The sequence below is a fragment of the Anabrus simplex genome, chromosome X (genome assembly GCF_040414725.1).
Source record: "Anabrus simplex isolate iqAnaSimp1 chromosome X, ASM4041472v1, whole genome shotgun sequence".
Lineage (NCBI taxonomy): Eukaryota > Metazoa > Arthropoda > Insecta > Orthoptera > Tettigoniidae > Anabrus > Anabrus simplex.
Genome location: NC_090279.1, coordinates 196,433,310 through 196,460,406, shown reverse-complemented (window position 1 = coordinate 196,460,406; position 27,097 = coordinate 196,433,310). Strand labels below are relative to the sequence as shown.

The 27,097-nt window shown below is 38.8% G+C and overlaps 1 protein-coding gene across 1 annotated transcript in view; it reads left to right on the top strand.

Annotated features, from left to right (window-relative positions):
• The window catches only part of Chc (clathrin heavy chain), a 220,236-nt gene that overhangs the window by 111,799 nt on the left and 81,340 nt on the right, over nt 1-27,097 (top strand). Inside the window, exons 3-6 of the mRNA XM_067158911.2 lie at nt 6,655-6,804; nt 7,893-8,011; nt 16,301-16,462; nt 26,663-26,776. Coding sequence (XP_067015012.1) covers nt 6,655-6,804; nt 7,893-8,011; nt 16,301-16,462; nt 26,663-26,776 — 545 coding nt within the window. The remainder of the gene's footprint in view (nt 1-6,654; nt 6,805-7,892; nt 8,012-16,300; nt 16,463-26,662; nt 26,777-27,097) is intronic.

The following is a 27,097-nucleotide window of genomic DNA, read 5'->3' as shown; positions in this document are numbered from 1 at the left end:
TGATGAACAAAGTCGGTACAAGTGTTGAAGCAGCCTGCCGAGAGTATACACTATACCGGGTATTTTTGATTGTGTGCAGCATTAAGTGCAACGATGAGCGGAGGCCATAACCACGCTGGAGGAGGTCGCTGAGAATTTCCTGTGTGACCAGTGTGTTTCAGCTGGACTTAAATGTTCTCTTTGCGACAGTGTTGGGAGCATGGGATTACACTAACGTTACTAAACGGTCTGTAATTATGCATTTCTGAATTTGGCGTTGTCGTTCCTTTTTCCTTCTCTCTATATGAGGAATCTATTCCTGAAGTTGTGCCTGTATATAAAGATGGGAGCCTGAAAGGGAACTCTTAATAGGACAAACATAACCACAGGTAAGCATCGGATGAGGGAGCAGTCTTCAAATCTTCTGTCCCAGTTCTACATCAATATCTTCTGGCCCCTGCCACTCTCTTTTCTGCTGCCGAGCTGTGTGTGTGTGTGTGTGTGTGTGTGTGTGTGTGGGGGGGGGGGGAGGGGGGGGGGTTGGTCATAGTTTCTCTTATGGTGAGTGTTTATCCTATTGTGGGTTCCTATTATTCATGTTTTTATCTTTCCATATGTGACTTGATTTTTCTCATTACTTGTATGTTCACAGTTTGGAAAGCATGCTGTCAATGTTTGAAGAGATTAGTTACAGAGGGTACTTCTTAGGATTGCTTCGACTTGGTCTGTTAAAATTCATCCATATTTCATTTCATCTGTCATTAATCATTGTCCCAGAGGAGTGCGACAGGCTTCGGCAGCTGGCACAATTCCTATCCTCGCTGCTAGAGGGGGGGCTTCATTTCATTTCTGACCCGGTCAAATGACTGGAAACAGCTTGTAGATTTAATTTTCAACAATATTAAGATAGTACTTTCAAACATGCACACACAGCAGTTACATAGAACACCAGTTACATAAATTGAAAGAGAAGCAAGACTTAAACCTGGCTAATGTTTACAGTATACACACAGAGATATATCCAGATCATTACTAAATATGATCGTACAATTTTATGAAATATGTGTAGTAGTGTTCTTTGGATGTGTTTAATTTCAAGCACCCATCTTAAAAGATTCCACCAAATGTGTCCTTGCAATGTGACAAAGAGAATTTGTGAAAAATAGAATAGTTTAGGTTGGAATTCTTGGAGGGTATTAAGTCTGAGAATAACATACATTGTGGTACCTTGCTTTCACAGTAGTTCGTAGTGTCGCTCTCGTCAAAGCCTTGCATTTATTGTATACGAGTATGGTACAGGACATCTTTAGCAGTGAAATTTTGGAATCTACTCTCTAAAATTTCTTAGATATTTTGCCACACTTCCCCCCCCCCCCCCCATATTAAAGTCAGCATTACACAACTCGCAACCTTAGATGCTAATCATCTATGTTAGTCTCTTGCTCTCCATGGCAGTGCACTAATCTCGTAGATAACTTACCCTCCCACATTTTCTTTGCATGCCCTCCACTACTGTGTATGCATACAGCTTCATCAGGGTTTGCTCTTAAATTTTCCTTTCTTATTCAAAGACCTCCCTTTTAATCATTCCTCGTCTGTAGCACCAGCAATTATTCTCACTACTTTCATATGTTATTTCCAACTTATGAATAGGATATCCTGTACAGTAAAATTGGTCTGAACAAAATGTCTGGTAACAGACCGATGTAATGGTAGTTTTGTCAAATGGGCTGCTTTCTTAGAATACTACTACTATCGCTACTGTGAGGTCGCTACACACAGTTACTGCACTTTGATTAAGTTTCATTTAGTATACAACCATCATGGCTGTAGTACTGCGAGGGGACACTACCACTCTTAAATTTCTCAAGAAAACCACGGTAATACATAGGCCCCTAGTCCATTACACACCTTAAATGGTCAAGGAATAAGACTCCAAACCTCCTTCTGATACACCTTAAAGATGCAATATCAGAAGTACATGCATGCTTGGTAAATTATGAGGACTGATCAACAAAGACAGACTGATTATTATGTTTTTTTTTCTTCCCCGCAGATGTTTAGTACTCCATTTCAATGTTTGTATGAACTTTTTCAAAGTACTCCCCTCCTACTTCAATGCACTTTTTATAGCATCTCTGCCAGTCCTTGAACACATGCTGCAGACCATTCTTTCTCAGGTCCTTGAGAATCGACTCTTTCCTTGAGCACTACTTCAGAGTTCTCAAATGAAATGCCCCTAAGCCTTGCCTTTAGTGATGGGAGTTAAAAAAAATCGCAGGGTGCAAGATTAGGACTATAAGGTGGATGTGGTACACAGGTAATGTTGAATCGAGCGAGAAACTGCACGACTTGATTCGAGACATGAAGTCATGCATTGTCATGAAGTTGCTACACAGTCTGAGAAAACTCTGGTCGTTTCTTTGCAATGTGATATCAAAAATGCATCCCCTCCATCAGCAGAGACGCAGCACCTCACGGCTTGTCTCCATTCGCACAGCCTTTTGTTCGGGGGTTCAACAGATGTGGCACCCAACGGGCACAAACTCGGGTCATGTGGAAATGATCGTGCATAATCGTAAAGACACTGCCATATGAAATTTTCAACACTTCACCGAGGTTACGTAATGTTATCCGCCGATCCTCACGGACAATCACAGCAGCTGTGTTGGTTTACTTCAGTCACAGTAGAAGCCGAAACACCAAGTCCACCTTGCTTATCACAGACAAGTCGGCCTTCTTTGAAGTCCCTGAACCACATCAACACCGTTGCACGAGGTAGTGAATCTAAACCGTACGCTTGCTTCAGCTTTTCATAAGTTTAAGTGGCTGAATGGTTTAAACGAAAACAGAATTTGATTGTGCTGTACTGCTCCTCGTGCGTCACCTCCATTTTATGGTATGCGAAATGCACGTAGCATCTACGCAATAGAGCATTACTACCAACCTGCTGATACAAGAGTGCTGCCGCCTATGGACATTATTTCATAAAAACCCGCTCTTTTCAAATATTTGTTACAGATAGGAAACTATCACGGAAGCTACAGGAAAAAATCAGTTTGTCTTCGTTGATCAGCCTACGTATAATCGAGTTCAAGCAATGGAAAGACTAAAACTCAATGTTTTTATTTTTATTGGTGAAGTTAACTGGCCTGGTTTGGGAGAGGTAGATGTAGAAGGTTCATGTATGTGCTACTCTGGGAGTTGCATCAGCAACCTAATAAAGTAGGGATAATAGTGGACAAGCGATTAAAGAAATATCTTAAATGTACTCTCTTATTCTGATTAAGAAATGCTAATGCAGCTGAAGGCAGAACCATGAAACATAATTCACATATATGTAATGGCTGATAAGTCTGATGCAGAGATTAATAGATTCTATTCTAAAGTAAAAGATCTAGGATCTCATATCTGTAAGCATGAAATTATAATTGTGAGCGACGATAATGCTAAAGTTCAGAAAGGAAGTGCTAGATATTTTTGAAGAACTTTGATTGGGTGATCGTATTGACAGTTGACTTACTCGTGGAATTTTACAGAGGAGAATATCTTTATCTCTGATACTTCGTTACAGTTGCCTGCTAGAAGACTAAATATCTCAAGATGACACAAAGCATATTGTCAAAAATAAGACTACATCCTATTAAGCCTTGGCAAAATACACAGGAATGGCATACATAACGTGAAAACAAATTGCTAATCAAGGGGCAGACATGGAATAAGATCATAATCTATTAACAGCACAAGTTTCCTTTAGATTGAAGGAAATTAATGTTTTAGAAATAAAACTGCATATAAAATAGTTCTGTAACTGGATGGATAGAAAATACAAAACTGATTCGTAAATACTTAATTTCAAGTAACTAACCTTACAGCACAGCAGTCATGGAATGATTGATTAATTAATTAATAAACAGATTAATACTAATACTTAATTTGCAAGCTGAAATATTCAGTACTGAGAAAGCTACTGAAATAGTTTGTGTTAAGCACAGTGTTGTTATATTGATAGATTCTAAAAAAACCTAGATATAGAGATAACTGACAAATATATTTGCAAAAACTGAAAAAAATAAGCAAGTAGTTAAAAAAAAAAAAACCCCAGTTATTGACAAACCAAGTTACAGTGGGCCTTGTATAGGGCCAGCCTGGCAGTGGTCGCCACCTGTTGCCAGCCAAAGCGATCCTACGTGTGACCCGTAAAGTCTAGTAACTGTGACAGAACCTAAAACTTTCTCTTAATACTGCTCCAGACTTCCTATCATTTTAAACTTGCAGGTGTGTCAAGCCACAATCATACTCATGACTACTGACAGCGGTTGATTACTGTCAGGAGTAGCATCTGGTGGCATTCGAGGCTATGTAGTAGCATGGGCGCCCATATGACAGTTTCTAGAGGGGGGCCCAGACCTGGGGTACGTAGTAATTTTAATATTTTGGAAGATAAATGGCGATTTCTACTCTGCGGTAGAATAACCCACGGTAAACCCTGCCTGTTGGTGGGGGACTGTACTACCGCATTTACGTAATACTGACTTTTAAGTCATTTTCTTGAAAGGAAAACGCATGACTACACTAGAGTTTTGCCTTTCCCTGAGAGCTAGAGGGGGGGGGGGGGGGCGGCGGCCCCACCTTGCCCCCCCCTCCCCCGGGTATGGGTGCCCTTGTATAGTAGCACATGCATTGCCCTCTCGAAGGTGCAGTCTCCTGTTCAGAACACCTTTGATATAAATCGAAGCTGTTCTTGCTTGCATTCATGGGGCAACACTATAAGAGAAAACAACTTAAATTAAACATATGGAGTCGTATAATAATGGAAAAATGAATATGAAAAGGAACATGCATTAAGATAAAACTTAGTATCTGATTTGTGGTGGAATGAGCAGAAGAGACAAGGACAGGCATAAATGTACAAATGGGCAATATCCAAATCAATCACTACTGATCTGCCTTTCGGGCTGTTGCCCAAGTGGCAGATGCCCTATCTGTTGTTTTCACAGCCTTTTCTTACACAATTGCAAAGAAATTTGAAATTTATTGAACATCTCCCTTGGTAAGTTAATCCAATCCCTAACATCCCTTCCTATAAACAAATACTTGCCCCAATTTCTCCTCGCATTCCAACTTTATGTGCATATTGTGAACTTTCCTACTTTTGAAGACACCACTCACTCTTCTGTTAATGTCATTCCACGCCATCGCTCCACTGACAGTTCGGAACATACCAATGTCCAATAACGGACCGTTTATATTGGTATTATAAATTTACACATTCGGGTCAAATATTTTTGATTCCCTATGGGAATCAACATCTCTATCAACATACCATTTAGTCAAGGAGCTAGTGTCTCCTTTCTCCCAAGTCTTCCCAGCCCAAATTTTGCAACTTGTTGTAACAATATTCTTTTGTCAGAAGTCGCCCAGAACGAATCGAGCTTCACCGACTGAGTTGGCCATCCGGTTAGGGGTGTGCTCCTGTGAGCTTGCATGTGGGAGATAATGGGTTCCAGCCCCTCTACAGCCCTGAAGATGATATTCCGTGGTTTCCCATTTTCACCCCAGGCAAATGCTGGTGCTGTACCTTAAGACCACGGCCAATTTCTTCCCATATTCATCATAAGACCTATCTGTGTTGGTGCAACGTAAAGCAGGTTGTAAAAAAAAAAGCTGCTTTTCTTTGGATTTTTTTCAGTTCTTGAATCAAGTAATCCTGGTGAGGGTCCCTTACACTGGAACATCCTCTTGTTGGGGTCTTACCAAGAGACTTATATGCCCTCTCCCTTACATCCTTGCAACTCCTAAATACCCTTATAACCACTTCGAAAAAAAAGGTATTTTTTCAGGGTGTTGACGCATGTGGATCTTTTGCCCCTACTGCTACCATATTGTATGAACCTGCGTGTAATTGGAATGGAATGGAATGGCGGTAGTGTGGAATGTTGTGTGTGAGGAAAGGAAGATTAAGGAAGTCACACACCCAGTCCCCAAGCGAGGGATATTAATGGTTACAATTAAACCCTTACCCAGCCGGGAATCGAATCCGGGGCCGCCGGGTGACAGACAGACGCATTGCCCCCTTCACCGTGCGGCCGGACTTGCAACCATTCACGATCCCATTCATGTGAAGACCCCAATGAAGATCTGTCCTTATATTAACACCTAGGTACTTAACAATGATCCCTAAAAGGAACTTTCACCCCATTAATGCAGTAATTAAAACTGAGAGGACTTTTCCTGTTTGTGAAACTCTCGTTTGTGGATCTTCACGTAGATGGGCTCTAATCGTCAATCCCATTTGTTCTCGGCTACAGAAGAGCTTGTTTCTTCCCAGCTTCATCAGGAGGAGTTTAGGCATCAACAGTAGTTGAGGTGGCAGTCTTGACAGATCTTCAATCTTTTTGGGAAGTGTAGGATATAACTGGATAGACAGGAAAAGTAAAGACTAAAGTAAGGGTAAATGCAAGTAGTAAGACTGGAAAAACAGGAGTCACAAAAGAAAAGTATCTCAACAGGTCATTATCCTATTGTATGTTCTTTCATTTTCCTACCTTTCTGTTATGACTTGTCCTTCCCATTATGTTTAAATAAAACTTGCAGGAGATTTTTGTTTGCAAGGTTAATGGGTATTTATTTAGTGCGTTTTGGTTCTAATGGCACTGTATTGCTCTGTTGCAGCCCAAAAAACCCTTCAAATATTCAACATTGAAATGAAGAGCAAGATGAAGGCTCATACTATGACTGAAGAAGTGATCTTCTGGAAATGGATATCTCTAAACACATTAGCACTAGTCACAGAGACATCAGTGTTCCACTGGAGTATGGAAGGTTGGTTATGATCAGATCTGTTGTTAATGCACCTTATGAAGCTGAACATGTTCTACAAGAGTCCAAGAGAAATTTTGGTTACTAGTAATTAAGTCAAATTTTAACTTTTCATGTTTCGTGATCCATTGTTTTTTGTACAAATCTTCCATGAAACTTCTATTTCTGACCCATTGCAAACCTAAAATAAAATTTGACTAGTTATCTTATGAACAATAAATTTTTTAGCTATGAAACATTCTTTGAGGCCTTTATTTAGGGCAATGAATTCTGTGCAGACCTTTAGGGTTGTCAGGAAACTTAATGTGGTACAATTAATGATGGACTTCGGGGTTGGAAACTGTATACAATGATGCTTTGTGTAAAATGTTCATGGTCTGTAAGGATGTTGGTGTTAAATTTTCCCTATAAAAGTATACAGCACATCTGCTTGGCAAGTGAGCAGACTCACTCCTGCGGTCTGATATCTTAGGGACCTTAATTTATAGTATCCAGATCAAATACTGATTCCCTAGATATTCTCCACAAAATATACATTAAAAAAAATATTTATCGTAGTGTATAACTTAAAATTTTAAGCCTATGGATAAACTTTAATGCTTACATAGTAGTAGTGGCAGTTCAAAGTGGAGAAACAGCATTACTATATTCACTTTGGATTGAATGGTAGAACAAATAGTGATGAAATATCTGAAGCATGCTACAAAAAACAATGGATTGTATAAAGATAACGGATACAGAACGGGTATTTTGATCTTCTTTAATGTGGTTTTCTGCCATACAGTGGATTTACTCAAGTCTTCCTTCAGTTTGGTTTTGGATTGAATTTTATGAATCCCTTATTCTTAAGTTATTACGGGTCAGTAAAGGTAACTTGACCAAAACAAATTCAGAACCCTTTCCTTACCAAATGCAGCCATTTCAGATATTATAGTAACCTGGGATAAGTGTGGGTGTTAAGATATCGTGTGGAGATTTTCATGATTGTTGCATTCTGTGAAGTTATCTGGAAATACAGGAAATAAATTACAGAATTGACATGTTAACCTTTGTAGTGTAGATAATATCTATTTTTTTTGTTCTTTCTGCAGGAGACTCAATACCTCAGAAGATGTTTGATCGTCACTCGAGTTTGAATGGTTGTCAGATAATTAATTACAGGACAGATCCTAAACAGACATGGCTTCTGCTTATTGGCATTTCGGCTCAGGTATGTTCAGTATTGATGAATAGCAAATAGGAAGCGATTTTAACCATGTTCTCTGGTTTTAAGTGTCTTTAGGCACTGAAATGAGTTCTTGCTTGGAGTCTCTTACCTGATGCTTGAAGAAGTAGGAACATGTAGTTCATAAACTGGCATTTTATACCAGTAACAAAACTTTCACTGATATATTTTGCAAAATGGTATGCTTTCAAAGTTCTTTCAGTGCGACTAATCAAAATGGGCTTTTTTGTTAGTCAATTTGTAAGAAATGGGAAGAAATAATTTTTATATAAAAATTACTCATTCATGAATAATGATTAGCTTACTGAGCAAAACAAACCAAATACTCATTACTTTGCAACACTTCTAGGCACCTTGGATATTGTATTAGTGATCCTCATCTGTGGTTGGCCAGGACTGTCATATCCACGGTGTGATACCTGGACCACTCTGTAAAATTCTCACCCATGGCTACTGTAATATTCTGTGGCATTGCAGTTCAACTCTGGTTGAATGCCAAGAGGATACCTAATACTGACCCGCAATTAAAATGGTCTCCACAGACACTTACTTGACTCAAATTAAAACTAATGACCTATTCATCAGATTTTTTTAAACGCTGCTAATATTTTGTTATGCAGATCTCTGGAATAGTGTATTTACAATTCATATCGTTAGGAATCGGGAAGATCAGTAATAAAAAGAACTGCTTCAAGCATGTGAGAATGTCTGGAATTCCATATTAGCTCATCAGATGAGGAATGCCTTGGAAAAGAAATGTGTTGAAAATTTCACAAGGGCAGCAAACCTGCATCTTGCCTGGAGACACTGGGTTAAATTCCTGGTCAAGTGAGAGAATTTTACTTCGACATGAGTGCTGGTTTGAGGTCCACCTAGCCTGTGTGAGAATAGTTAAGTTATATGATGAGGCAGCGATCCCAGTCTAGGAAGGCAGGAATATTGGCCAGGAGGATTCGTTGCACTGACCACGTGTCTCCTTGTAATCTGAAAGCCTTCATTCCGGGCAGCATGTTTGGGAGACCAAGACCTATCCCTGTGTGTGGTGAGACTTCAGTACTATCATCTCTCAGAGATGGGCATTAGTCACAATTCTGGTCAGTACAAGAGTTCAGACCTGGAGAAAGTTTCATCCCAATGGTGGTTCATTGTAAACTTTGCTCTAGATTTGATTAAACTGGAGCTTGGTTTTGTAAACATACTCAGTGACTTTGAAATCCTGGGGGCTTTGAAATTAGTATTGGTAGTGATGGAGATCTTTAATAAATTGGTGTCTTAAACAGAAGGGGGTAGATAAAATTTTGCTAGAATCATTTGGAGAAAAGTGGTAGGAACATTCCATGAATCTAAGTTACAGGAGTTTTCTATTGATGCATCTCTCACAATAGACTTCTTTGCTCCCATTATTTAGGCCTTGTTTGAATGATAGGGTAATGTTATAATTAACTAGTACTGAATCATAGCAATTTTTATCTTGTAGAAGTCCCCTGTTCTTTTGGACCTGAACACAGATGGACAAATGAGTACAAACCAGTTTGTTTTGCCAACCTTTCCTTAGGGCACAGTTCTCGTGTATGGTTCCTGTTAAGTGGTGGTGGTGGTGGTGGTTGTTTTAAGAGGAAGTACAACTAGGCAACCACCCTCTACTCAACACAAAATCCGAGAGAAAAACGGAAGGGATCTGACACTTCGAAAAATTAAGACATCGGCCAAAGAAACACAAGGGACACGAAGGGCGTGAAAGGGAGAGTCCCTAGCCCTTGGTAACCTAATAGCGTCGGGCTCGTTAAATAACGAGTCGACCATGGGAGGTCAGATCGGATAGGATAGATGAAAGTGAGGAGCCTGGCACAAGTGGAAGAAACACCCTCAGCTGAGGGCCCCTTGGTCACCAACCCATGCTCCCAAGTTCAGTCCCTGGGGCCCCTTTTAGTCACCTCTTACAACAGGCATGGGATACCGTGGGTGTTATTGTATTGCCTCCACCCACAGGAGAGGTTCCTTTTGAGGGACATTTCATAAAATCGTTCACGATCAGTGACATAACTTAACCACTTGGGGAATTTTCCAGAGTTTGCAACCAGGTTTTGAAATAAACCATATATATCGGTAAGCTCCCTTTGTTGATCAATGGCAGTGCATCTGCCTCTGATCCCAAGATCGCGGGTGCAAACCCGGCTGACTTGGTCCACTCACTACTGTGTTCTATGATATTAGCTTGTAAAAGATCTCTGGTAACACATTACGTAAAACTCTGCCATAAATCACCTGAAAGAGGTTTGATTTACTCTGTCTGGTGGACATTGAAATTGGTAACCAGGCAGGTTAGGTGACACCAAATCAAAATGCTTCTGTACAGTTATTATTCGTCATAATCATCGTTGACCAACTCCAGTTTCCCAGGTGTGGTATATGAGCCCCGTCCATTTTGTTCGGTCCATGAACCATTGTTCGTTCACAATCCGCTCTCAATCTGTTAGGGTGTAGCGACCCATCGCCCAGTGGGCAACCACTGCAATCAGCCTCCCGAGTATTGGCGGGTAAACCATAGACTTAACTGACATGAGGAAATGCGTGTCAGGCACCGACCATCTAGTGCATAACAAAGTATCAACGTGAAGATCCATAGTAGGCCTAGCAAGCCAATGGTAGCATCTTCGAATTGCTTTCAACAATCAAACGATTATTATTGATGGCAACTTGGAATAGGTTGGATACTTGTTTCCATACATTCTAACGTGTATGTTTATAATTGTAATTACGTATATATTGAAACACTACAAAAGTCACCCAGCCACAAATTACATATGCATGTGAAACATTATTCAAAGAATCAAACACAGTTGCAATAGAGTACTCAAGTTAGAAAGGTGATTACTGAGAACCTGTTTAAATAAAAACTATCAAGAGAGTCTGGAGACTAGCTTCCAATGCAACTGTTCATAAAGAAACAGAACCTGTGATTAGCACAATGAAAAAGAAAGGAACATCATTCTTAGGGCAGCTAATACGGTCACCAGAAAATAGAAGCACAAGAAAAAGAATAGAGAACTTCTGGAAGTGTAAAAGTATATTAGATGCATCACAGAACTTAGACATGAGAGTTGGATATTACAATAGAAGACTTAAAAGTACAAAACGAGTACACTAAAGATACTGAAAGATACACAGTCTAGATTACAGACGAAAGTCAACAAGCAGAGAATAGGAGAGCGATTCCAGAAGCAGAAAGAAAATTGTTATGAAAGGATGAATCGGTATTGGGCTGACAAAAAGAAAAACCTCCATAAGCCTGACTAAAGCAGTCCTATGTTGGCTAAAGAATTAAAACAAAATAAATAATAAATATTGCATAATTGCTCTGAGCCTTTGTGGCTCAGGCAGCAGCGCGCTGGCCTCTCACCGCTGGGTTCCGTGGTTCAAATCCTGGTCACTCCATGAGATTCGTGCTGCATAAAGCAGAGGCAGGACAGGTTTTTCTCTGGGTACTCCAGTTTTCCCAGTCATATTTCATTCCAGCAACACACTCCCATATTTCATTTCTCCTGTCATTATTCATTGCCCCAGGGGAGTGCGAAAGGCTTCAGCAGCCGGCACAATTCCTATCCTTGCCGCTAGGTGGGGGTTCATTCATTCCATTCCTGACCTGGTTGAAGGACTGGAAACAGGCTGTGGATTTTCATAAGTGCTCTGACAAATTAACCACCAAACAGCATCAAAATGTCTTAACAAGTTCTAATGTTCAGATTGTAACACTGAAAATTGAATTGTTTTGTATGGTTCTGGCATATAGTAAAATTGTTATGAGTGTGTGCTAGGGTATGATAGACTTCATTGCAAGAGTCATGGCAACAGAGGCCATTGTACAAGTTGGGAATAGGGAATTGTGCTTGTGAAGGAAGTTCAGTGGTCTAGAAGCTAGCAGATCCCCCTGTGAAACATAGTTTTATAATCTAGTAATGACTGAAAGTGCTTGTCCAGTATGCACTCTACCAGATTGGTTTCAGGGTAAAAACACTGCCTGTATTGCTGGATTGTGAAAAATCCTATCTCACTTCCTTGGAGTCTGCCCAGGCGTAGAGCTACCGAGACACACCGGGATCACAAACATCTGTAATTGCATTTGCACCTGGGATATAAGAGGTGCACAAATTGGTGGTTAATGGATCCACAAGGAGAATCAGTATAGCTATTGAAACTGGCTTTATGAATGGCTTCATCATTAACCTGACAGTCAGGATGGAAATAGTGCCAACCAACTGAGATTAATGTGGAGAAATTTGAGATGTACAGCCTTCCATATTAGACTGTGAAAAAATAAATAAAATTTAACATCGATTCAAGTTAACAGGATTGGAGCTAGAGAAACGATAAGTTCAGAGTGTTGTGAACAATTTGGACTAAGGCCTTGTCTTGAAATATTCTCAAATCATCTGTATAATGGATAGTTCCACTTAGCTTCTCAGCAACAGAATCATGCAATTGAGGACCAGGATGCAATAACAGCATTAGTAGATTTCGGTTGTTTTGAGAAACAGGAAGTCAAAAGTTTTGAATATGAATAACTAAATTATAAATACAAATATAAGGTAATATGATGCATAAACATAATATTTAACAATCAGATAAGACATTCTAAAGTTTCCACTCAAATATCTTGAATGGATAAAAGGATAAAAAAAAGTTCCATTTTCTTAGTATACGCTGTTATTGCATGGAACTCCAAAATACTATACAAATGCAGTTTCTGAATAATTAAATCAGCTGAATAAGGACCAACTATGATTGGAAAATAGTTTTGGATGATGCATTGAATTGTGATATTCATCCAGTTTATTCATTTCACTCCTGCATTGTTGCATACCTGCCAACCCTTCAGATTTTCCCAGAAACTTACCGGTTTTTTAAATCATCTTCCGATTTTCAGATTTATTTTTAATTCCAATTTTTGACTAACATATCCTGTAGTACGGCCAATACTCTTCCCCTAGGATAAAGGATAAATTCTTATGTGCTTGTGTAATTTACAAAACCTCATTTTCATGTGCATTTGATACTTTATTTTGTGAGTGTTTTGTCCGTCGCCTTCATGTATGGTGTTTCCCGCTCACCACAGGAGCATGTGCGCTTGATACAGCTGGGGATTCGGGGCGGCGATTGTCCTGCAAGCAAGAAGCTAGCGTGCGCTAACGACTCAGTTAATTGGGGCGAAAGAATGAGTTTGTTATTGTGTTGTTCGCGTGCTGTTAACATTATTTCTGTGCATAGTTTCGTTGGAGTTGTAGGCCACGTGTTTTTTCTTGCATTTCTATGTTTTCCCTCTCTGTTAGTCGTATGTTAATGTATGGGACATATTGAATTGTTTTGTATGTGGTAGTTTCGCGTATTTAAGTGCATAATTTTAATGAGTTGGATGTTTTTAAGGGGGTTGTGTTAGTGACAGTTCCTGGCATTTTCTGTTCTCGTTATGGCCAAAAAATACGGCATTACAAACGTCAACTCAGTTTTCAGGGATACCTACAAATTTCCGTTCATTTTACAGTCTGATAAAGGAAACTACTGTATTTTCTCGCATAATTAATGCCCTTGCATAATTTAAGCATCCCAATATTTTTGGGTCCAAAGTGGAGAAAAAGATGTTCACGTATTTGACGCACCCACAACTTCGAACAACCATAACTCGGCTCCGGTTGCGTTTCGAAATAGAAATGTCAACTGCTCAAGTAGCAGGCTTCCTATTGCAAAAGCGGGCATTCCAAATACAGGGCAATGTGCTGTTATTAGCAGTCAGGAAATCCCACTGCACTTGTTTTAAGAGTATTTCGGGTACAGGACATTCTGTGACCTCAAAATTGTTTCGGTCCACAGTATTGGGGTAATGCTGCATCCTACAAACTCGGGGTGATCAGTTACGCCGAAACATACGGCAATAGAGCAGCAGCCAGCAAGTATTGAGTCTCCAAATGAAACGTGCGCTACTGCAGTAACAGAAGTGCACTTACTTCTCAATCACAAAGCGATGAAAATGGTTGATCTCCCGCAGGTCAGACGCCAGTCAGTTTCCATATGCCACAGAGTCCAATAATCGATAAGAAAGGAACATACATTGTTATCGTACGTGCTACTGGAAGCAAAAAAAAAAAAAAACAAAGTACCGGTCCTGCAATGCTTGCTGTGACAGCTGATGGCAGAAAGTTTGCACCTTACATTGTTCTAAAATGAACAACAATGCCTAAAGCAATTTCCGAGAGTGATCCACGTTCGTATTCAAGAAAAAGGGTGGATGGTCACGTCACTCGTACAAGATTGGATACGAATGGTTTGGGGTAATGTAGCAGGGTCCCTCCTTCGATGCCTGGTCCTTCTCGTGTTGGACAGTTTCCTTTTTTGCCGGCATGTCATTCAGGTCCTATTGTCAGCTCGTAATGAGAATATTTTCTAGTGTCGGTACTTCAAACCCACATGTCTAATTTACCTGATCTACCGTATTTGACTTTTCAGAAAAAATTACGCTGAAATTTTACGCCAAATGACGGTAACCACAAATGAGTTGAACCAATTGTGTTTATATTATATTTGACGTATCTTTTAAAAGTAAGTGAATTGTAAATATTTTGTAAAGATCTGAATTCCTTGAATAATTTACGCATCCAAAGTTTTCATCTTTTATTCGGCTGATGATCCAGATTGGGATAGAAACTGGTACCGCTTCCGCTTATAATTAAATAGAAATATAACACTACATTTCTTATTTATTTTGTATTGAATAGGTTGAACTACATTATTTGTTATTTCAATTTAATTGTGATTGTAAGTGTCATAAAAGCAGCAAAAAGTCTACCATTTCTGTATCATAAAAATGGTGCATGTATCATGTCTTGCACATGCTGAAGACTTTCAAGGGAACTACCCTGTAACCATTTGTTTCCTAACTTTAAGATTTTAAATTTAATGATCAATTCGCATTGTAACTGTAGATGTGTCTTTTATCCTGACCTTTTTTCACGTAGACTGTGGTGGAATATATGTGGTAAAATGCAAGAATTAAAAATCTTCCTATTTTTGGTTTCTAAAAGTTGGCAGGTATGTTGTTGCAATCGGAATCACTTTCTGAACTTTCTTCTGATTCACGGCTCACACACAAGACCTTTTCATACCACTATACATTTTCAGGTTTAATTACTTAGGTAAGAGTATATCACCACTCTTTTGTGCTTTCACACCTGGCTTATATATATTACTTAATTGTAAAACATAAGACAGAATGTTACCTTATTTATTTATGAACACAAATGGCTGAAAGTTGGACAAGTATGTCTGAGATCCAGATAAAATTCCATTCTTGTAATGAAGCTTCATGTATTTCTGGATTGAAAGTGTATTCCTTTTTGCAGTAGGTACTCTTAGAAACACTTTACAATATTTCTCTTCCAGTTACCAGTGTTTGCTCTTCCTTTTCTTCCCTCTTCACCTAAGTGTAAAACTTTAATCCACTTCCTGTTCATCAGTACACATCTGATTCATTACAATGTGGAAAAACTAGATTGAATGTGTCCCGTTAACAATCTCACTTGCACGCGTCATTTTCTCTTGCGCTCTTCATGCAGAATCGCTCTCGTTCCTTGCAACAGCAGTGTATTGCACACCGTTAATTTGTCCTTACCTCTAGAAGCTGCATACAGAACTAAGACATAGCTTGTTGGATAACAGAGGGTTCAAGTATTTTGAATATGTTTATGCAATAAGAGCATAAGTAGACTAACACTGTTATTGTATCCAGGTCCTCAATTAGTAAATCATTTTGTAAGCTGTGGTTATTAAGTAAGCTCTGAATGAAGCTGCTTCTTGTATCCTCTGTGGCAGTCCATTCTGCTTGGCACCCTGTCATTCTGTTTGTTTTACATAACCCCACCATGGAAGTAGATTTATGCATACAGCTTAATCCATAGAGGTTATTCCTAATTCAGCTTTTAGTTTCTCATTCAGAGTATCCTGCCATTGTTCTCGCATGTTGGTACCAGCAATCATTCTTGAATTTTTCATGACTTACTCTCAGCTTATGAATGATATCCTTAGTCCACCCAGCTTTTACTCCCATATAGCAAAGTCTGTCCTAAAGCAAGCCATTGTAAAGATGTGTATTTCATATTATTCACATTTGTACGTGATTAAATATAAAAGCTCAAGAAATTGACTTTAGAAAATGGCTTTAAAAATTTTTTCCTTTTTTTATACACAAATGAACCTTAAAGCTATTCATGTGTTCTGTTCTTACAGCAAAATAGGGTTGTGGGAGCCATGCAATTGTATTCCGTCGAGAGGAAATGTTCGCAACCGATAGAAGGCCATGCAGCGTCTTTCGCCCAGTTCAAGATGGAGGGCAACGCAGAGCCATCTACACTCTTCTGTTTTGCTGTCAGGACTGTGCAAGGAGGAAAGGTATGGATTTTATTGTTCAGCTTGTTGATGTTTTCACCAGATCGCATTAATCTGCATATTTGTTACGCTGCATTAAGTTTGTTCTGCTATTGAGCATGTCTGTGTTGTATCTTGGGTTAAGTTTCTAACAGGTTAATGATTAAATCTAAGTTTTCGGCTGTTCACACACTGAATGTGTTTTGATGTGACACTAATTATGAAACCTGTTTGAACTAATTTGTTTCCTGCATTTATGTGAATGTTAACCTTTTGAAGACAATGGAATTTATGTAAGAATGATTAAAGAATCTTAAATACAATACTGTATATTAAAATAATGCTTCAAAAGTCCTCTCATTCTTTGTTTGCCAGCATGGATTCTGAAAGAAAGTTTTGTTACTCTGTGCTAACCAGATTGAGTTCCCTCGGTTAACTGCTGGTCCTGCAAAGAGGACTATGGTAGGATTGGAAGGTCTGATAAATTTTTCATCATTAATGCTGGAGTATGGGTAGCTCCTAGGAACATTCCCCCCCTAGAGTACTGTAAGACTATGTCCAGAAATCAATCAACCAATCATTACTGATCTCTATTTACGGCAGTCGCTCAGGTGGCAGATTCCCTATCTGTTTTCTTAGCCTTTTCTTAAATGATCTCAAAGAAATTGGAAATTTATTGTGATCTTTCCTACTTTTAGAGACACACCACTCTTAACTTATGTACTAGTCTCATTCCATGCCATTTCTCCACTAACAGCTCGGAACATACTAGTTAAGTAAAGTGTTACAGTATTCATTAATAACCACACCTTTTCAATACAAAATACAGTTCTTGTAGTTATGATTTATATCTTGTTATAAAGTCTTACAGGGACAGGTTTTGCCCTTGCAGGGCATCATCAACCTTATCTCGTACCTTTTTGGTCTGTGATCAGGAACCTGATGTACGTTATCGAAATAATATATAAATACATGTTACAAAGTTAAAAATTATTGTAAGTATTCTTGTTCGGCAGTTTAAAACAAACACATTGATAACGTCTAAAAGTATGATTGAGACAGGTGATTGTTGTCAACATACATATAAAAACCTTTCTAAAGGCATTATATTGTATAGGCTTTTGGGCTTGTGCCGTGTCAAGAAAATAAGGTGAAATTCTTAACGTTTCGCAGAAAACTGTGCTCTGCGTCTTCAGAAGAATTCTCGATTGTCCACGAGAAAGGCTTCTTAAACAACGAGATTTTTGAATTTGGAACGTTATAATGGAAGTAGAAATGGTACGTTCATTCACCACCAGATAGCCCCCAGGACATGGCACAACGCTAGCATTCAAAGCGGAAGCTGATCGAACCATCACAATCAGACTAAGCGGTTCACATAATGTGTTTGCATAACATGACAGGTGTAAGACAGACATAAGCCTGGAATGAAACATCTGGCAATGAGGAACGTACGAATTTGGAAAAACAGACGAAATAACAATAGTGAAGGGCCAGGGACGGGGACTACCTACGTAAATTCTTAATGGCTGGCAACCCGGTATTACTTGATAGCCGGTGTCCCTGTTGAAATTGTTAGGATTTCTACGTATTTCCACAGCTTCCCGTATAATCTTGGACCTGTAGAGTCTAGTGTGGGTAAGAGCTCCAGCATCTTGGAACATATCATGACCCGACAATACAGCGTGCTCAGCTGTTGCCGATTTGTCAGGTTGGTTAAGACAAATATTACGTTCATGTTCTTTGATACGGATAAAAATTGACCGGCATGTTCAGCCGATGTATACTTTACCGCACTTTTACCTGACAAATCGGCAATAGCTGAGAATGCCTATAGCCTACAAGTACGGGGCGTGAAAGCATTAATGGCAACCTTTCTAAAATTTAATTAACCATTCTGTCCATGTCACCAGCTTTTATTTTGAATGTCAAAGGCTAAAACTGTATTCCTGAACACTTGTTAAAAGATCTACCGACTCGTGTTTGTATGACACATTATAAAATCTGAATGGAATTATGAAATAATTGGTTCCCAGAATCTGAGCAAACATCACTAGTTGATGTCGGATTGTCATTTTTTATTAGTGAAGATTTTATTTTGAGTTAAAAGATAACTATTAAGATTGCTGACTGTAGTTGTATCCGGCACTCCTGCCAACTTTTTTGCGGTAATGAAGAATGGTTTCTCGCTAAACGTTGCTGTGTGTTGCTTAGCTTGAGTGTACAACTGCTATTTCTTATAGTTACATGTCAAAAGGGGACGTTCAGACTGGTGTTAACTTGTGCTTGAGTGTTGGCTCTATTTTGCTGGGAGGTATGTAGAAAATTATCCCCTCGACTGTTATGAAGGTGACTCGACGCTCTTTAGAATGGTTTTTCTTCTTTTATGACCACATAGGATCACTTTAGTCAGTCCGTCCAGGTCTCTTTGAAGGGATTGTTCGGGCTTTGCGGTCCTCGCGGTACTTCTTCAGACGCTCGGATTTTCGTGCCTTTTCCTCAGTTGAAAATATGCCCGTTATTGTGTGTGTGTTTTTTTGTAAGGGTAAAGTGGAGGTTTGCATTATTGAATTTTGTATCCAATTTTATCTTATTTATGGTGTCTTCTGTTGTAAGGCCTATTTCCTTCAGATCCTCTTACTTCTCTGATCTATTTACATCCTGTTGTGGTATTTTTTGAGACAAGATTGTGTTGTACTAGTCGTTTCAGAAGTCTTGAATCCTGCATCTTCATATGTCCAAAGAATCCCAGTCTCCTCTTACGCATAGTATCTGTAATGGGTTCTAGCTCTTTGTACATGACTTTGTTAGGTATTAACCGCCACTGTCCATCTTTCTGGTATTTTTTGTTGATGCAGGTTCTTCCAATCCTTTCACTTTTATGAAGTCTGTCAGTCTTTGATTGTTTATTCAGGTAAAAATTTTCTGCTGCATATGTAGCTTCTGGTTTTGTAACTGTGTGTTTTATTATTGTATTTATTGGACATTTCTTTTTGTAGATATCCCATGTTAATTTCTGTGCTTTAGCTAATCTGTTTGTTCTTGTTTGGATCGAGATGTTTTCATTTAGGTTATGTGTTATTACTTCTAGAAGATATTTAAATTGAGTTACTATTTTGATTTTATTACCATTTATGGTAACTTCTTTTAGTTGTGTTGGTTTTTGGAGCATAATTTGTGTTTTTTCAAATGATATTTTGAGGCCAGTTTTATTTGCAATGTTTTGAAGTTCTGATATCTGGGTTTTTGCTTCTTTTATGTCCACTACTAGTAATGCTAAATCGTGAGTGAAACCCAGGCAATTTGTTTTGATTTTTTGGCCAATCTTTATTTTGGGGGACATTTCCTAAACCATTTCCTCATTACCATTTCTAGAGCACAAATAATAGTAGTGAGAGCCCATCTCCCTGCCGTAGTCCAGTTTTAATTTCAAATGTTTCCAATGTTTTGCCCCTAAACTTCACTTTTGATTTGGTGTTGGTGAGAGTCAATTTTATCATGTTAATTAATTTGGGGTGTAGTCAAAGATGCCTTAAAATTTCCAACAGATTCTCTATGGATGCAATCATAGACTTTCTTAAAGTCTACAAATGTTGTTGACATATCTGTTTCTTCTCCTGTTATAGTCCATTATCAACATAAGACTCATGATCTGATCAGGACAGCTCCTCCAGGGTCTGAAACCTCCTTAATATTCTCCTAATTCTTTCTCAAGTTGTAAACTTATTCTACTAAGGATTATTATTGAAAATATTTTGTATATTACGTCTAGGAGAGAGATTCCCCTGTAGTTATTAGGGTCGGTTTTGTCCCCTTTTTTGTGAAGTGGGTGAATGAGGGCTGTTGTCCAGTGTTCTGGTAGTTCTTCTTTAAGACAAATTGTTGATGGAGGGCAACTTTTGCTGCTGATCCTGCATATTTCCAGATTTCCACAAAGGTCTGATCTTCTCCTGGTGCTTTGTAGTTTTTTAATTTATTCAGAGTTTGGTGGACTTCCTTTATTGTGAGGGGATTGATGTTCTCTGGTGGCGTTTTCATCGGGGTGTTGGTGTCCAAACGAACGAGTTCTGTAGGTTCCTCCCAATTTAAAAGCTTGTTAAAATATTTAGCCAGAATTTCTGCATTGTCTTAATTATGAGCCAGCTTACCATGTTCATCCTTCATCAATAGGGTGGGGGGTTCATATGGAGCTGCTTTCTGAAGGTTTTGTTGTAGTCCCTTAATAGTTTTATTGAATTGTTCTTCAATTAACTGCAGTATGTCCTTTTGTTGTCTTGTTATTCTTCTTAAGACTTGGGTAATTTTTTTTCTGTTTTACTAGATTTTGGTAGGATTTTTTTTTTTTTTTTTTTTTTTTTTTTTTTTTTTTTTTTTTTTTTTTTTTTTTTTTTTTTGGGACTGATGTAAATGCCATGCCTGAAGTCTTTTCTCCAGTTTCATCACCTTCACTGTTCCACCATTGGTGTTCTTTACGTGGTTTAATTGGAGCCAGGTCTTCTGCAATTTAAGGTTGTGTACCAAGTCTTAAAGTTTGTGTGATTTTTATTTTTTCAGTTGCTTTCAGGTAATTTTTGTTGTTGATTAGCTCGATAGCATTTATTTTTCTTTTAGTTTTAAGGGCTTGCTTTTGTTGTCTCCTGGGGAGTGAGTTTAATTTTAATTTTAACTACGTAGTGATCTGAACCTGTGTATTCCTCTGAGGACTTTGACGTTATAGATTTCTTTGTGGTGGGATTGTCCATGCAGATGTGATCCAGAATGTTTTTTATACATAAGATTTTATCAACAATCATCTGTCTCAATCATACTTCTGATGTTTTCAGTGTTTTAGTTTTAAACTGTCAAACAAGAATACTTACAAGAATTTTAAACTTTGTAACATGTAGTATTTATGTATTATCTTGATAAGGTATATCAGGTTCCTGATTATACCAAGAACGTACGAGATAAGGCTGGTGATGCCCACACAAGGGCGAAACATGTCCCTATAAGACTTTGACAAGGTATAAATTTTAACTACAAGAACTGTGTTCTGTATTGAAAAGGTGGTTATTAATAAGTATTGTAACTTTTGACTTCAGTCTTGTTCAGTACGGACCAAACATGAGCATAACTGCATGTAACACTCCAGCACCACCTCTCCTTTCTCCCAAGTCTTCCCAGCCCAAACTTTGCAGCATTTTTGTAATAACGCTGCTGTTTTGTCGGAAATCACCCAGAACAAATCGAGCTGCTTATCTTTGGATTTTTCATTTTTTGAATGAATAATCCTGGTGAGGATCCTATACACTGGAGGCATACTCTAGTCGACATCTTACCAGGCTTGTATGCCCTCTCCTCTACATCCATACAACTGGTAAATACCCTCATGTGCAGAGATTTGTCCTTTGTTTACGATCCCATCTGGTTACTCCAATGAAGATCTTTCCTCATTAACACAAAGGTATTTAGTGATCCCCCATAAGGAGCTTTCACCCCATCAACACGGTAATCAAAACCAAGAGGACTTTTCCTATTTGTGAAACTCGCAGCATTACTTTTAACAGTTTCATACCATTGCCTGCTGTCTGTTTCACAACATTGAGGTCATTTTGCAGTTGCTCACAATCTTGTAACTTAAAGTTACTCTACATAATGCCATCTGCAAAACGCTTTATCTCTGCTTCTACTTCTTTACTCATATCATGTATATGTAAGAAAACAAAAGTCCAACAATAGTGCCTTTAGGAATTCCCCTCTTAATTATTACAGGGTCAGATAATTCTTTGCCTACTCTAATTCTCAGTTCTATTTTCTATAAATACAGCCACCCATTCAGTCACTCTTTTGTCTAGTCCAATTGCAATCCATTTTTGCCAGTAGTCTCCCATGATCTACCCAGTCGAATGCCTTACATTGGTCAATCGTGATACAGTCCATTTGACATCCTGAATTGATGCCTGGATTGTTACAGTTGTGTGTGTATATTACTGTAATCTGAATTTGACAATTTACAAATTTTTGTTTTTTGTTATTAATCTGTTGCATAACTAATCTTTCCTTTCTGTTTTAAAAGTTGCACTACATGATTTAGCATAGATTCCACAACCTTCGAGCATGTTTTTTTAAAAGTTCATAGTCATCATACTGAACTTTGTTGTGCATTTTTTTGTGTAATAGTAAAGTTTTGTCAGTCTTGTAAATAGTCTATTTTCTATGGGATTAGTGTCTGAGAAGTTCCCTGGTCACTCACGTGAATATTAATAAAGAATTCTTCACTTCCTTTGAAGTGTGGCAAGGAGGAAAGTCTTACTAAAGAATTCAGTCACCATCTGGAAACTATTGTCTGCATCTTGTGAAGAATTCTCCTTTCTAGTATTTCAGTGTACTGGTCACTTTCCTTGAGCCATTGACTGGCACAAACTTAAGGGTCCCAAACCTTCATGTGTGAAATACCCCCAAAAAATCTTCAGGTGGTGGTTTACAATCTATTGCTAATGTGCTGAATTTGTTGGTCCATTCTGTGCTTGGCGCACATATCTAACCCTTTATCAGAGAAAAACTATCTTCCAATGTTTTATTGTCCAGTCTTGACTACCTGCGCATTTCTCCCGTTAAGATATTCTTTGGAGACTTGAGTTTTCGTTCCACCTGAAGATGGTTTTCTTACTCCTAGCTTTTTCCTATCCCATTATTATGATAAAACTTATCTGTCTGTGCGACGTAAAGCAGATTCATAAGCGATAAGTTTCGCTGTCTAATTTGTAAAGCTGATTGTAAAAAAAAAAAAAAAAAAAAGTCCTGCTTTCTAGAAGTCGTATTAGTAACAGATTCACTCCCTTGTTGCCCAGTATGTGCGCAAAGTCGGTAGTAGTCTGAGGTTTAATTCCCTGGTTCCGAGGAGAATTTGGTCATTTGTTGTGGTTTTAATCTATGCAGTTTCCCTTTTTAGTTGAAATTGAGCCAGTCTTCTTGCTGCTGAATAATTGGAGTTACAGTGCCTTCACAAACAATTTTTGTAATATCAAAATTTAAGTTTCTAGAAGGAAACCATAATTTCATTTCATAGATTTCAAATGCACTAGCCGCCAGCGTCTTGGAAAGGTGTAGGGTGTGGGCATCTCGATACCCTCTATATTTGGAGAAAGCGGTGCCTAATTGAAATTTCACCGTTCTTCTTTCTTGATGTCATATTTGTATTTGGTGGTGAATGTTTGCAATATTCTGCCTCTGTAGGACAGTTCCCTATTATCTGATCTTGCAAAAAAACTGTCAGATTCACAAATGCATTTCGGGCAGGTTCTTTACCGTCTTCTACTCGTGTATAGGATTGCTAGTTATCAGACTACTGGGCGAGTTGGCCATGCGTTTAGGGGCGTGCGGCTGTGAGCTTGCATCCGGAAGATAGTGGGTTCGAATCCCATTGTTGACAGCCTGAAGATCGTTTTCCGTGGTTTCCCTTTTTCACACCAGGTAAATGCTGGGGCTGAACCTTAAGGCCACGGCCGCTTCCTTCCAACTCCTGGGCCTTTCCTATCCCATTGTCGCCATAAGACCTATCTGTGTCGGTGCGACGTAAAGCTACTCGCAAAAATAAGTCGGACTGCAAGCTGCATGATGGGTACACGAGCTCTCTTCCTTTGGATAGTATGTGTGATCTGTTAAAATCAAGAAATACGAATTAGTTATAAAGCTAAAAATCTTCAGATTGAATTAGCATGAAACTTAGTTTCTGTCAAACGGTGTGTTCCACTTAAGTTTTTTTGCTGTCTTGGAGGAATGTTTTGTTTTTTCTAACATTAGGATATTTGGCTACTTTGCCAGTAGCATAGCAGAATGTGTTAATATGTAAGCAGGTGATAAACCAAAACAACTTACATTTTCTTCCCACACAGAGAAAGTAGTAAGCCATAAAATTACAGATGCTTCCTCCCAATAGACCTGTCTCTAGATTGAGAGACTGACCACGTGTTACATTGTTGTAGACTCTCCAGCAGTTAGCCACTACACTAAATGATTTTGTAAATTGAATTAGAGAATGCTGAAAATCTTACAATGTTAGGTAGTACGGAAGGAAACCAAGTAATCAATTTTAAGTTTACTGAACTAGAATTAAGTTGCATAGGACAGAACTGCTTGAGATGAGTGCTAGTCCCCCCCCCAGTGGAGGAAATCCACTGGAACTCATCAGGCAGCATCTCTTCACCAGGTTAGGGATGGTCTCATTGAAATGCGGCAGTTAGATACCACATGTATGCACAAATTTTTTCTGGTTTTTGTGGTAAAGAAAACGCATAATTTTCAAGGTAAATTCATTTTTGTTTATTCAAAATATTGGCCATTGGCTTCTAAATACTTCGCCCATCTTTCAAGCAAGTTAGTAAGTTATAAATACCATGTCAGAAAAACTTCTCGGCTTTTCTGGCGAACCATTGTTAAGCCTTTTTCCAACTTCCTCGAAATTGCTGAAGTGCTAATCTGTGAGCACGTGCCCCATTGATGCGAAGAGGTGATAGATGGTGCCAGTTCGGGGGAGTATGGAGGGTGCAGAAGGATGTCCCATCCAAGCGATTTCCAGGTGTCTTTCACTGGTTTTGCTGTGCGAGACGCCGCATTGTCGTTTAACAATCGGTTGCCATGTCTTCCGGCCCATTCCGGTTGTCTTTAAATCACTGCATGATTAATTTAAATCACTTTTTGGCAATAGCGTTGAGTTTATCGTTGAGTAATTCCTATAATTGCTAGTCTTCACACTTGTGGTCTTCCAGAGTGCGCACTGGTTTTAACATTGAAATTGCCCCTTTTTAATTGTCAAAACCATGTCTCGTGTTCACCATGTTTTTCTGCCAGCAAACAAGGACTTTTCACAGCCTTTTTCTTCAGATTAAATAAGAAAAGCTGTGTGTGCTGCAAATGTTATTTTTCAGGCACAAATGTTGGCATGATCGCTGAACGATACAACACACTAGTGTTTGGCGGACTCAACTTGTGTGTTAGTAGGTTAATGTCAGGCGAACTGCCGTATGTGTCAAATTCATACACTGCATGCTGTTTGCTGGCACCGTCCTTAGTGAACCTGAAATTACTCGTCCATGCACCTGGTATAAAATACCTTTGGATAACCCACCATAAGACTGTGAAGCGTCAAAGTAGGCCAGAACAAAGATGTATTGTGTTCTGCAGAAGTGACTCAAATCTAGTCTCCATGGAGGTGCGAGAAGTGGAGGTCATTAATTCTCAGCCTGACCCAGGAGCTCCCTGAATAAGGGTGATAGATGAAAAAGACAAAGGAATGAAAGGAATAGATAACAAAAGTGCAAAGAAAGGTCACTGTATATGTAGGGAGAGAGCAAGAGGGCTCACCGACATGAAAATACCAAAGGACAAACACTATCTCCACTTCACATACATAGGATCTGTCATAAAGTCTCAGTTCTTTTACATTCATTTCTTCTATTGATTTGATTACCCAGAGAAATCTCAAATGTTCTTCACAATTTCCATAATATGCGGACAGTGCTTAGCTAGTCTGGGGTAGGTCAGCATTAGGTACCATATAATGCATCTCGACTCACCAGTGGTATGTACAGTATATTTTTAGCATGCTAGACATTATCTTCTTGCAAAGAACTAACATTCAATTGCATCAAGGTAGCCTTGATTCTTGCATATCTTCATTTATGCAACGTCTCTACCTTAAGAAGATGGACCCTATTACTTTATATATAGCCAGAAGACAATAGTTTCTAGGTATTCAGTCTTATGGACGTTCAGGCGAATGTCCAACTTTTTTGGACTTCAGACCAGGCTCTGTCGAATTTAAAGCAGGTGAAACGGCTGATATTTATCCAGTCTTTCCCGATATCGTGTATTTCTCAATCAAGAGAAGTTTGCTAGAATGGCCACTTGTGGAGTGCAGGTTCCTCTGCCCTCAACCCCTACACTGAAGCTTGCAGAAATGAGCTCTATGGCTGAGAAGAAACATACTGAAAAACAAGAGTTGACGAGGGAAGCACCCATGCATGTAAAGATGAAATTCGTTGTAGATTTTGTCCTTGGTCTTAATTTTAAAGTCCCTTTCTCTTGTTCCCTCTGCTCATACTACTCTGCCATAGTGCTCATAAGAGCATATTTCTGTCCTTTTTATCTTAAGCGATGAATGTTCGTACAGTTGTTTGCTCAATTTCCACAACTAAATGTGTAAGTTTATTTTGACTCTCTAAGTCTTTTTGTCATGTGTTGCAGCTCCACATAATTGAAGTCGGGCAACCACCAGCTGGAAATCAACCTTTTCCCAAGAAAGCTGTAGATGTATTCTTCCCTCCAGAGGCACAGAATGATTTCCCTGTGGCTATGCAAGTAAGTTAAAGTTTATTAAGGTAATTTTCACTCAGTGTGCCTTAATGTTTCCACTTGCAAAAAAGGGGAGCTGCCTGTATTTTATAAGATGTAAGCACAATGACTTTAATGCTTTGTCTACACTGCTCTCTAAAAAGTGATGTTTGATATGTTAAAAATCTCCAGTTAGGGTAGCAAAATTTGTTTTCAGACTAATCATTACAGAATAAAAGGAGCATTTCCGTACCTATTCCAAAGACTGCAATACTCAGAACATTTAGATTTAGGAAGATATGATTTTTTTAAACTGAGATGCAGAAGCTTATTAAACTATAATATTGT